Source organism: Lathamus discolor, chromosome 6 (assembly GCF_037157495.1).
Source record: "Lathamus discolor isolate bLatDis1 chromosome 6, bLatDis1.hap1, whole genome shotgun sequence".
Classification (NCBI taxonomy): Eukaryota; Metazoa; Chordata; class Aves; order Psittaciformes; family Psittacidae; genus Lathamus; species Lathamus discolor.
The window spans coordinates 45,853,261-45,866,002 of NC_088889.1; the positions used below are offsets into that span (position 1 = coordinate 45,853,261).

General features: G+C 38.6%; 1 protein-coding gene across 2 annotated transcripts in view; it reads left to right on the top strand.

Annotated features, from left to right (window-relative positions):
- Positions 1-795: 795 nt before the first annotated feature.
- The window catches only part of CDIN1 (CDAN1 interacting nuclease 1), a 125,877-nt gene continuing 113,930 nt past the window's right edge, over positions 796-12,742 (top strand). The window contains exon 1 of one of the 2 annotated variants that reach the window (XM_065686560.1): positions 796-1,186. In XM_065686560.1, the coding sequence (XP_065542632.1) occupies positions 1,086-1,186 (101 nt within the window). In that variant the 5' untranslated portion in view covers positions 796-1,085. The remainder of the gene's footprint in view (positions 1,187-12,742) is intronic. The other variant, XM_065686562.1, reaches the window with a different exon arrangement.

Below are 12,742 nucleotides of genomic sequence, written 5' to 3' on the forward strand. Positions count from 1 at the left end.
ACCTAGTATCTATGTAAATAAAAATAAAAAAAAAAACCCAACCCATTTCTTAAGACTGGAAGCAAGTTTCGTGACCTGCAGAAAACTCAAGGTTAAGGTTCCACTAGCTGTAAACAGTTCGCAAATGATATTAAACTAAAATTCAAGGTAATACTTGTATTTCTCAGCCAAACACGTGGTTAATTCTCTTAACAGCTTCTACTTCTTGTATGTTGCTTATAGAAGGGCATACCCATGTAAAAATAGGGAACAGAGACTTAAGGCTTGCAACATACTTACTGATACTTTTAACAGTATTTAATAATATCATTTGCCATCAACTTCGAATCCAAACACAAAATTGCATGGTTTTCTTTTAAAACTGCACTGGAGCCACTCCTGGGTACATGTGCAAGGCTACAGACCGCTCGGGCCATGTCGGGATCTGCAGCCCCAGCCCCACTACACCAGTTATTTCCTCTTTATACCGTGGGGGGGGGGGGGGGGGGGGGAGGTAACTTCAAACTGGCTTCTGGAAACGGCCTTGAAAATTATACTCTAAAACTGTAACACGGCGAGGCTTATATCCCCTACCCCGGGCAGCCGCCGCGTGTGCCCACCGCCCAAGCGAGCCCGGACCAGCAATGCCCTGCGCCTTCCGCCTCGCAGCGTCAACCCAAGGAGCGGCTTGTAGGACGCAAAGGCGCGTATGACACCGGCACCAGGATCCTCCTCCGCCCCCAGGCGAGGCAACCCCCACGTTTCGCACAGAGACAACCCCCCTCTGCCCCAAAGACACTCCATTTCCGAGGGCGGCCGTTCCGCCTTTCCCCTCCCGCCTGAGCGGCTGCGCAGATCCGAACAGCGCGGGATAGCGGCTTTCCCCGCCCCGCTCCGGCCGCGCCGCGGGGCGGAGCTCCGGGAAACGGCGGCTGCCGCTGCCCCCGGGTGTGTCGGGACTGGGCTTGTAGCGAAGGGTTCCCTGTGGTTACCGTGACCCCTAACTCTGCTGTCACTGGCCTTCTGCTTCGCGGTGCCGGGGGCTGCAGCGGCGCAGTTCATTCCCTTCGTTCCTCCCGGCGCGCTGAGGCTGGGCGGCGCGAAGCATGAAGCTGACCAAAGCCCAGTACGATGAAATAGCGCAGTTCCTGGGGCACGTGCAGCCCACCCGGCAGAGCCTGAGGAAGCTGAAGGAGAAGTTCCCTAGGTAAGTGCTTCCTCCTCTCCGGGGCCGCTGCCCAGCGGGGGCGGGCGGCTCGGGCTCCGGGGCCCGGCCTGCGAGCTCGCTGTGGGCAGGCAAGGGACCGCAGGGGTAGCTCCGCCAGCTCCAGCAGGTACCCCCAGCTGCACGCCCCACACGGTACAAAATCACTTGGACACGCACACGGTCATCGACGGCAAGCTGCCCCTCACTGAAACGGCTGCTGTGAGGAGGGTCCTTATCACCTTCTGTCACCTGTGAAGCTGGAACAAAATAAAGAACGTTTTTACATTTTCTGCCACATGTCCAAATAAAAGCTCTCAGATCCCTTCATAAGGCATTATGGACACCAAGTAGATCTTACATCAACAAAGCCTTAAAGTTTAGGCCGTTCTTCTGTGGCTGAGACAAGGTTGTAATCCAGGCTGATATGCCATTGCCCCTGTGTTTTGGGAAGAAGGGGCTTTCCAGACCTGTAATTCTTTACATAGTGCTGATCTCTAGTTGAAATCTGGAAAAGAGGCCATCTTGTATGGGAGCATTCATCCACTTCCTCTCCTGAGCTATGTTCAGAATTGTCAAAAGACATTTGCAAATGGCCATAGGCTACTATCAGAAGGCGTGAATGACAGAATGTGCTCTCTGCACTGATCTTTGCTAGAATTTGCTCACTACCAACAGCAGCAGAGTTACAGAGGACATATTACAAGGTTCTCTTTGTTAAGGTTTGTGGGAAGGATTACTAGTGCTAATTGGTGAGAAACTAAATTGGGTTCTATGGGGAAAGGAGTGGTGCTGTCCTTAAAATCAACAGAAATAAGAAAAATAGGTTTTAAAGTGCGGTGCTTACTTTGGAGAGAGAGAAAGAAAATAAGTAAACCAGAAATTCTTTCCCATGATTCCTAAGTGAGCATTACTATTCTTACCACAAGTGTGGCTGAGGAAACTGAAGCTGTGTGTAACTTGCAGTAAGTGGATGAAAAGCCAGCATGAACTTAGGCTTTTAAATTGTCCAGTGAAATCTCCTTCTTTTCAGGACAGTCTGTAATGTAGTTAGAAATCAAGCTGTTGTAGAGAAGAACTGATAGTAAAGCAATGTAGTTGGGTCAGTGAGTTCATGGAGTCCAGTACTTCTACCACTTGGAAAACCACTTACTGCGACAGCATATGTCTAAGGAGCTTAGACCTGGCTTTATCACTTTAGTGCTAATGAAGTTAGAATTTGTGTGTATGCATGTGTGAATGTGTGCATGCACACGCATGCATTTGTTCTATTTTTCTAGTCTCCTTATAAAGTTGTCTTGAAAGGTTAGAATTTGGGTTCGTTTGCCAGGTCAGTTACTGTGTGTAGAAACATGCTTCCAGGACATCCAGAGATATGCGAGTGCCTGTAATAGGGAAAATAAGTCTGTCAGAAAAAGACCAGGCCTTGCTGCTGATACATTTTACCTCCTAGTCCATTCCTTTGATGCTGCAACAGATCCATTGACTCTTCAGCTTCAGAACTTGATGACTCCTGTGTGCCATCTTAAGTGCAAAAGAGGAGTCTTTTTCCATTGTGTGTTCTATAACTGTGGAGCAAGTTTCTTTTAATCTAGAGCCTGTGTCATTCTGTTCTAGCATGAGAAGGGTCTGATTGGACTTTTTGGCTGCTTTTTTTCTTTATGAAAACCAAAATCAAACAAGCCAAACCCTCATCCCACCTACCCCAACTTTCTGATTCAGTTTTTCTAAGAAAATATTTCAGAATCTGTCATGATACTTGCAAGGTGATGAAGGTGTCCATAACCAGTTTATCATTATTATATGGAAACGGTTGCTGATTCAAACTGGAAAGCACTAACATCCATAATAGCTGCTTTCACCTTGCACTTTCAATCTTTCCCTGGGAAGGATCAGTATTCCACTGGTAATGCAATACATAAATTCACAGTTTTCAAGTATTTCTGGTTCCTACTGCCTCATAGATCTTGGCAGTCTTTGGGTTTCTGCATTAATCTGCTCAGGTTTTTTTCTAATACTGTTTTACCTATTGGTTCCTCCCTTGGTCTGTTGTGTTTCTTGAAGAGTCACAGCTTATGCTCTTTATTTGTATTAAGTGTCCTTCACATTTTGTTATGGGCCTGCTCTTGCTCTGTAATTTCTCCCTAAGAGTAATTCGTAATTTCTGTAAAACTATTGCCACAATTTAGTGTATATAGGTATGCTGTATGGTGACTGCCAACATGACCTGTGAATCTAAATAATTTTTAACAGGGTAGTTTGTTCTTTACTATGTTATCGAACTATTTCAGGAGGTGAGGTTATTGCTTCAAAAAGGTATTGCCATATGACTTACTAATGTCAAGTAGTCAAAATCAGACTGTTTTTAATATTGTTTTCTAAGTATCTTTATACAAGCATTGAGACTTTTTTTTTTTAGGTTCTGTAACATTGCAGACAACATGGTTTAGTCTACTTCGCTTAACATAGAGTTATTTTGCAAAAATACAAATTCAGGAATCAAATTGCTGGTTTTGTGGTGTTGGTATTTTTTTCCTATTGATACTTCACTTTGTATTCCATGCCTGGCAGTTACCAATGTATTTATTCTTAAGGTGTTTGTTACATGCTTAGCAGTTGTCTTCTAATGTGTTCAGGTTTAACAGTAAGATTTTTGGATGACCTGAGGATTATCTAAATGTAATTTTGAGCAGTAAGCATGATAAATCAGTGCCGGTATTGGATCATTAATGTATAGTTCCTTTGAGCTTCTTAATGTGTATTCTACTGGCCTGATAATTCTGTGTATTGTGTTGTGCTCTTCTAAAGCGTACCACATTTCTGCTTTGTTTTTCACCAGAATTTATCTACTTGTTAATAATTTGTGTTTTTCATTGTAACTTCTGTCTACTGCTTTCTTTAGCCGTGTGCTTATGTTCTTCTGTGATACTATGCTTCTCAATGAGATCTAGTGTCTAAATTGGATTACCCATTGTAGAAAGTGTAGGGGAATGCAGGAAATGCTGCAAGAAAGTTACAATCTCATTTTCAGTGCTTTTCTACTAGTCCAATGACCCTTTCAGTACCCTCACTTTCATTCCTGTGAAAGAATCTTTTTTTTTCTTTTTTTTTTTTTTTTTTTTGAGCCTATCTCAGTGCAACCTGTGTTTTTTTAGAGAGTTTCAAAGTACTAGGATTTCAAAGTATTAGAATTTATAGCAGCTGCTCTGTGCAGGTCTTCTGTGCATCTGTTCATGGACGTACTGCCCAATTTTGTTCCTTCTGTGAAGTATTCCTTCCTAGTGATCAGGAAGAGCTTTTTTGACAGCAGAAAGGTAAGGGAAGATAGCGTAACTGTGAGAGAATAACTTTTTTTTTTAATTATTATTTCCTTTTTCCTTTTTTTTTTTTCCCCCAGTACTCGAGAAAAACTAAATTTGTATTGATATACTTGATATTTGAGAATGGATATTTGGTTTTCACATCTGTAACTTCATGTTAGATTAGTGGAACGTGCAGTCTTTGTTTCCAGAGCATATTAAGTGATGCATGTTCCTCTACATTCATGACCTATCTTCTTCATTACTTCATATCACTTAGGATATCCAGCAGTACTGATAAGCCTAAAGTGGTTGCAGTGAGAAACTTCTTTTTATTTCTTTCCAGTTCTGTATTCTGGCACCTGATCCTAATGTAGCCTGGAGATTGAGTCAAGGTGGAAGGAGAATTCTCTGTCCTCTGCTCTAGTGCTCCTTAGATCTGCTGTACCCAGAAAGGAGGACTGGCAGTGAAGTTCAAGAGCAGAAGGCAGCTGGCTGTCTGTGTGGCTTTCAGAGCTCTAAGCTCAGGACTTAAGCATAGGTGTATTAGGTAAATCTTAATTAATCTTTATTAGGTAAATAAGCAGGCAACCTGCTGGTTTGTAACACTTTAGTTGTGCTCTGTTCTGCATGGAAAGGCTCTTATCATAGTAAAACTGACATAATTTTTATAATTTCTGCTCTCCCTGCTCTTCTGAATAATTGGTTAAATCTTTTGGAAAGCAGAGGAGCTAGACTGTTTTTTCTTTACTCTGAAAACACTGATACAGTAAATCTCATTTAGAAAGTTTTGTGCCTGTGAGTGCTAGAAACATTTCTTTTACAAAGAAACAAAGTATAAAGGCACATTTTAAGCTCCCTCTAATTTTAGTATGTTCTCCCTACTTAGCAATGGAATAGATTCATGCTCTGGCTATGTAAACCACCTCATTGATTTCGGTAGGCCAGCTCATGAGAGAAAAGAAAGTGGACATTAATTAGGAGATGCAGAGATTTGGAGGGAGATGCTCAATGGCCACTGGTGGCTTTCTACTCTGTTTTGAAGTGGCAAATACTCTGCATTAGTGTTCTATGTTTAAATGTTGTGGGGCATATAGCTTGAGCAATTATGAAAATAGTAGATTTTTAAAGGTTTGTATTTAATTTTTCTTTTATGTCAGACTTCAGAGTAAACAAAGTTTTACACTACTGTTTGGTTTTGTCTATTATATGTAGGAAAAGCCTAGTATTATTTAAAATTTGTTATGTACTTAAAGCTGCATTTAACCTCACAGATAAACAGATTGATAATAAGAGGTGAGAAGGAAGTCTTGGCTCATTATTTAAAAAATAAAAGTTTTCAGAAATTCACTACAATAAAATGTAGCATATTCAAAATCCCCTTAAAATGAAATAAAAATTCACTATACAAAGTAAACTCTGAACTGATATTGTTCTCTTTGGAAAGATGTTCTTGCAATTTGAACCTTTGCTAGGAAATCTACTGTATTACAGCTTTGATAAAATAAACCAGAGGGTGGTACAGGTTTTCTCTTTTCGATTAAATGCCCGTGAACAAGCCTTAAAGAACTTGTAACTGGTGGGATTTGGTATGTCTTGTTAAAAACTATTTGCTTATGCAGTGCCTCTAAATAGGAAGGATACTAATCCTCTCCTGTAATACGAGGCATTGTGTGATAGAAATTAAATAAATCAGTATATAACTCAGGAGAACTTTGTCTCCTCCATTATTCATTAGGTTAAACATAAGATACTTATTTAAAAGCTAGCTATTGAGGACAGTGGAAGCTTTCAGAGTAGAATGTGAAACAATATTTTGCTCACTGGGGGCTCTGCAATACTAACAGACAGGATTTAGGCAGAAAATTTTCTGTTGGCACATGTAAATTCTAGGTCTTCAGGACACAGGTGCCTTCTGGATCTGTTTGGAAAGAGGTTGAGAGGGTTTTTTTCAGTTGTTTGCGTGTTATCTTTTAACTAAAAAGCAGAAGACATGTTAAGCACATGTCAACATTAAAGTTAATTTTGAGGGAAGTCCACTGTAATTTTCCATTATGTTTTTTTCCAAGTGTAATCATCCTCTTTCTTGCAAGCATTCCCACATATGTTGTCTATCCTAGCAAAATATGAAGTTATTTTAAAGGCTAGTCTTGAAATTTCACTTGAAATGTACAATTGAAAGGTTGTACTTTCTGAATACTTTCTGAATACTGGTGCGTCTCTTCCTTCTCTCTTAACCTTTTCCCCTTCCAATGGGGAAAGTGCTACCATATGGGAGTACAGTTCATTTTATAAAGAAAAAACAGTCACACAGAACAGGACATACTGAACTTGTGAAATTCATTTTGGCTGAGTAAAGGGAAGGATTTTTGGCCTTGAGGAGTTTATACAAACCACTTAGAAACCAATCCTATATGGTTTTGAGATTCGATGGTGAAACACAATGGTTGGAGGGGGCCTTTTAAAGCAGACGGGGAAATTCTTCCCTATAATTTGCGAGTTCGTTATGAGTCTATTGTAGTTGTGTGCTAGGTGCTCTTGTTTAATACATAAGAAAATAAAAAAGAAAGATAAAAGAAAAATACAGAGATAAAAGAGAAAAATAAAGGCTAGGAAAAAAATAAAAATAATTAAAAGGAGAAAAATACAGATGAGGGAAAAGAGAGAAAAGCAAGAGAAAGGAGGAGTGGGAAAGAGAAAAAAAAAAGAAAAATTAAAAAAGTAAAATAGAACAGGAAAGAAAGAAAGAAAGAAGAAAAATAAGTGAAAGAAAAAGAGGTAAAGAAGGAGAGGAATTAAGAGGGGAAAAAAAAAAAGATTAAATCCTTTTATATGTCAAATCTGGGGCAGTTGTCTTGGTCAGAGTGTGCATTCATGAAGCTTAATTTGGTTGTACTTTTTGCCACTTCACAAATTCCTTGGTTGTGATAATCACCAGTAGGATAGCAATATAAGTCCTGTGGCACTGATTTTTTTTAAGTATTTCATTCTAAAGCAAGCTTGGTGTCATCAGACAGACTAACATATGTCTGTAGATTTAAGGGCCAGATTATGGTGGTTGTTAAGGAAGGATGAAGTGGAAGTTTTAACTCTGACCATATGTGCATTTTAATTTATTTGTGGATTTTAGGGTACCATTATATTCATGTTGCTTGTACTTAAGGACAATGATGATAAAAATGGTAATTCTTGGTTGTATTTCAGAAACAGTTCCATACTGCATCATTCTTCTGAAACCTGCAAACAAGTCTAGGATAGAGTTTTATGAGCCTAGAGGAGGATTTGCTACATCAGAGGGGAAAATATTTTATTCACGCATTGTTTTTTGGACAATCATATTCTGGGCTATATTACAATGGCACGATAAATTGCTGAATACACTGTCTGCTGAATATGACCTCACCATGAAAAATTTGATGCATTAGTGTAGGAAAGGTTGGAATATATCAACCTTAGCTGACAAGGGACTTTGAATTTTGACCTAACACAGATGACCGTTGTGTGCAATAAAAGTGAGTTTAATCTCCAGGTCAAGGTTGAGGTGAATGGTAGGGCAGTGTGGATTGGTTTGCGCTGGCTATGGCTGGATCACATCTAGCAAGCAAAGAAATCCAAGGTCTTTGCATTTCAAAGTACCAAATGCTTGTTTACCTGAAGTTTACTTATATCTGTTATACCACCTTCAGAAACTGTGCTGTACTGTAGACAGCTAACTCCTCAGTGGCTGTGGACTAATTCGTTTGAAGCTCAATGTTTCTGAATAAGCATGAGGTACATATATTCTACTCCTATCATTGAATAGGTAAACTAAAAAAATTCCTTCTCTAGCATGTAGAAGAAAGACTGTCAAGCATATTGCCTTGCTATGAAAAGGGCAAAGTCTATAAGCTTTATTTCTTTGACAGCTAACCTGTCTTTGGAACATCGGAAGTTTATTCCTAAGTGGCTTATGCTTTTAGGAGGAACACAATTAAGAGAGCTCTGATACGTTTCACTAGGCAAATACAAAGAAAAAGGGTCCTTTTGAGCACTCTCTTGCTGTAAAAGGTATTTGATCAAAGAAGCTAAGTTACAAAATGTTTTGGAGGTTGTCTAGGTTACATAATAAAGATGTATAGATGAATTTAAATAAAAGATTGTAGTGTTTTATAGCAGTCACAAACAAAATCTGTCTTTTTAACTGGCTGGTGTTCCAGAAGTGCTATTTTGCTAACATACTAATGGTGCATGCCCTGAATGCTTTACACAGATAAGAGTGGTAGAAGTGATACTGTGGGAAGGAGGGAGTTCTCTTTAAATCAGCCAGGAAAAAAAAATAAGTTTGAGACTAATAGAAAGAACCTCTACTCCTTTAATAGAGCCTGCAAAATATATTCTCCAGGACTGATCAGCTCTGAAGGCTCTAGAGGTTTGATGATTGGAATGGCAGGAAATCACACTTTCAGGACATAACGAATTGACTAGGCCATCCATCATTTGTTAGCATACACTGAAACACTGGGTTTGTGTGCAGAGGTCTGTGATTTAGTAAATACTTGGGAGATGAATAGAGCTTACACACAAGGGAAGATATTGCTGTCCTTCAGTAGCCTTAGACACAGATCCCTGCTGAGAAGGCCGTCTGACAGCAGCTCATCAGTAACTGGCCTGTCACAGTCAGTGATGCCCACCAGCCATCCCCAGTATATTAAATGCATTTTTAATATCTGCTTCAGTAGATTTAATGAAGAAAATTTAGTTTCCATACTCTGATCACTGCTTCCTCGAGTGTTTTAAAGCATGGAGTGAAGCACTTCCAAGAAAGGAACTGTCCTGATACCTGGAGGAGTTGGAGTTGATTGAAAATGAAAGTGAAACAGAATGCAAGCAGGAGTGTTATTATCCAAACAGATTCCTTAAAGCAAAACAAAAATGTTTGGAAAAAGCAGTGATCTTCTTAGAAACAATTGACCCTCCTGCAGAGGGACCTTATGGAGCAGGCTGTACAGCAGCAGAGATGCAGTGCTGCAAAAGGTGTGTGCACAGTGGTTCTGTTCAGTGTGGCTGGGCTTGCCAAAAGGTGTAACTGCATTTCCTGCACTTTCAGATGTCAGTACTTGAATCAGGTCATCATTGTGTCTGGCTTTCCAAGTTCTCAGAAGAGGAAAGTAGCTATGAATGGAAGAAATGGAATAGATGGCATTTTTAATAACTAACATAGATTTTGGCATTTTGGTTTTGGTGTTTTTGCGTGAGATGTAGTTAGTGAAAATCATTGTAGCATTCTGTGGAATTATTTAAACTGATGTAGGAAAGAAACAATAAGGCGCAGTGGAAAATAAAACTTCTGCTGTTTTTTTTTACTTAGCAGGCTCATTGCGAATTATTCAGTAGTGATATTCTGCTTGTAAGGATTGTATGGAATTATTTTTTAACTTTGTAGGAAATAAGATCATTTACTGCCCATGTATATAGATAAACTTCATAGTTGTTTGAATTTCCTGGGAACTTTCAAAGAAAACTTCTGTTTACATAAAGCTAAATATGTTTGTTTTCATTTTCTAATGAGATTCAGTGCTTGTAATGTTTACTTCAGGACAGCAAGACAAGCAACTTGAGATTTTGTTGCAAACATCTATTTGAAACATTCACTTATTGAGCTTTTTCTTCCCTCGCAAATCCATTCTGTGTTCACAGAAGAAAAAGCAAGTGCTGAATGAGACCTATACATTTGATTTTTCTATGTGTCAAAACACTAATGAATTAAATGCATATTATTATAAAAATTTAAGATGTGTCCTAAACACTTACATTTTTATAACACATGACAATATTAAATAATATATTTTCTTGTTAGCATCTGTTTGCTGTCACTGTTGGCAGGACCTGTGATTTATTACTTAAATTAATGACTACAACCATTTTGGTCCTGATATATGCCCCATAGCTTACCACATTACTGAATAAAATAACATATATTCTTCTGTGAGAGTGATTTTTTTAATTGTTTATTCCTTTAAGTTCCTGGTGAAAATACCATATCTATGTGCAAGGTGAAACTCTCAGAAGCTAGCATTGTACTTCAAACTGAGTGAAATAATGGTAAAGATAAATTTCTGGAAGAATATGGAATGCAGTAACTGATCCTACTATAACTGTCTTCTAAGACAAACCTGATAGAGTATTGTTTCAAAAAGAAGTCAACAGCATTGGAAGAGGAGTGGAAAAATACCACTGAGTTTTCTTCAGATCCAGTGATGCTTAAAAGCTTTGTTCATTTGTTTGACTAATTGGTACCATACAAGTAGATTTCAGACTCCTGTTGGCATGGTAAGATTTCATGCTCTATCATTATTTTTCAGCTTGTATTTCATGGAATCCTTGTTGTCCATGGACTTCAAATGAAGAATTCAAAGTGAATGAACTTCTTGTCAGCAGGCTTAAATTTGCCAAATAGGAATCTATGCCTGTTGTGGGAAGAATGTTTTTGACTTGTGAACCACTTAGGTTAAAAACTTCAGTTCTGTCAGCAGCTAAAGCATTTTCATCTATCTTACTTTCTTTTCATACATGTTTTTTTGGGTTTTTGGGGGGGCTTTTTTAATTCTAGTGTCTGTATCATTTTGAATGTGATAGTGATATGTATGGGATATATTATCACTTCCAGTGCACACTGCAGGATACCCAGTAGCCTGATTGATAGTGACAATCTCATTGCTTTATGCTAGAGAATTCTTAAACTTCAGTCCCCTGCTTTATCCTCCTCATGTGAATAGCATATTTAAGTGTTACTGTCCATATAAAATGCCGTAAGGTGAGGATGTGGTGCTGAAGGGGACTTTATTGTTTGGGTGTATGTCCTCTATTTGCATACCTATATCTAGGCCTGCATGGTCTTGGAAGCGTTTGATAGCATTGGTTCCCAGATACCTTCGGAAGCTTCAACACTGAGTAAAATGTCCTAAGATAGCACACATTCTTCTTCTGCAGAAAGGAGAATATTGTCAAATATTTGAGTAAGAACCGTGTGGTAGCAAAGGTAGCCTCTTGTGTAATGCAGCCTGTCCAAAATTGTTTCAAAACCAACATGAAAACTATGACCAAAATGGACGTAATGCTGCTGTGACTGAATAATAAAGGGTCTTTTGGAGTTCCTTTTTGTATATTGAGAAACCGGACAATAATAAAGACACCATGTATCTCTGTTTCCATTTGTAGCTGGCTAGGAGATGGCAAAACTTATTATCAGTCCACTATTGATACTGGTAATGTCCAGTTTTTTATTGCAGTTCTTCTGTGGAATGCAGATATGTGTTATGAGGATACAAATGGTGCAAAGTGCAATAACTGGAGGGTGAGTGCAGGTTCCTGCAGATTAAACAGTTCTTGAACATAAGCCATTTCCAGCATTAATATAAAATACAGGTTGTCAGTGCTGTTGTCCTTCAATTTTCAATACACCTGAACAATATGTCTTCCTAGATAAGTGCATTGTCTTGGGTACACAAAATATTAAAAGATAACTCATAAGCTAGATTTCTGGTTCTTACAGGGTTTGAAAAGGAATTATTTTTTTTTACCAATTGGCAGGTACTCCCATAGGCCAAGCAAGTTCCATTCTAAAGAAAGCATTTAATGACCTCTTTGCAATAAGTTATCTGACACAGGAATATGTTCTTCTTTATCCTATTATTAGAAAGAGAGGAATTTAATTATTGACCAAAAAAAGAAATCAGACTACATTGTTTATCTCATTTGTATTGTGTTCCTTTGACATAAGTGGTCTGAAAGAGAAAAAGGAAAATGGCCCTTATGGAATAAATGCATGGCTCCAGTCTAAAAAATTTTCTAGCCATATCTATCTGTTTGGTACATCCTCTGAATGTGGAGCGTTTTTTTTCAAACAAATCCCATTGGTTGCCCAACACCTATTATCCATAAATTTCCTGCTTACATGTTTTGTTTTAATTTACTGTTCAGACACAGACCTCACCAGTGATTAGCAATCATTCTTACGAATTACTGCTTCTATGGGTTTGAGGTTTCTGGATAGAGAATTTTTCTGATTTATCTGGGTATAGATGCTTGCCATTCCAACATTTTATTTTTCAGTAATTAAAAAATGCTATTCAAATGTGTCAGGTATTGTGTAGAAATTAATATATTTTTATGTAGATAGGTCTGGGGTGGTCAACATGTATCGTATGTTAATTGTTTGCTTTAGTTTGTTTTGTAATTCTCAGCTCTTTAGCCTCTTTATCAATGATATATATATTTCTCT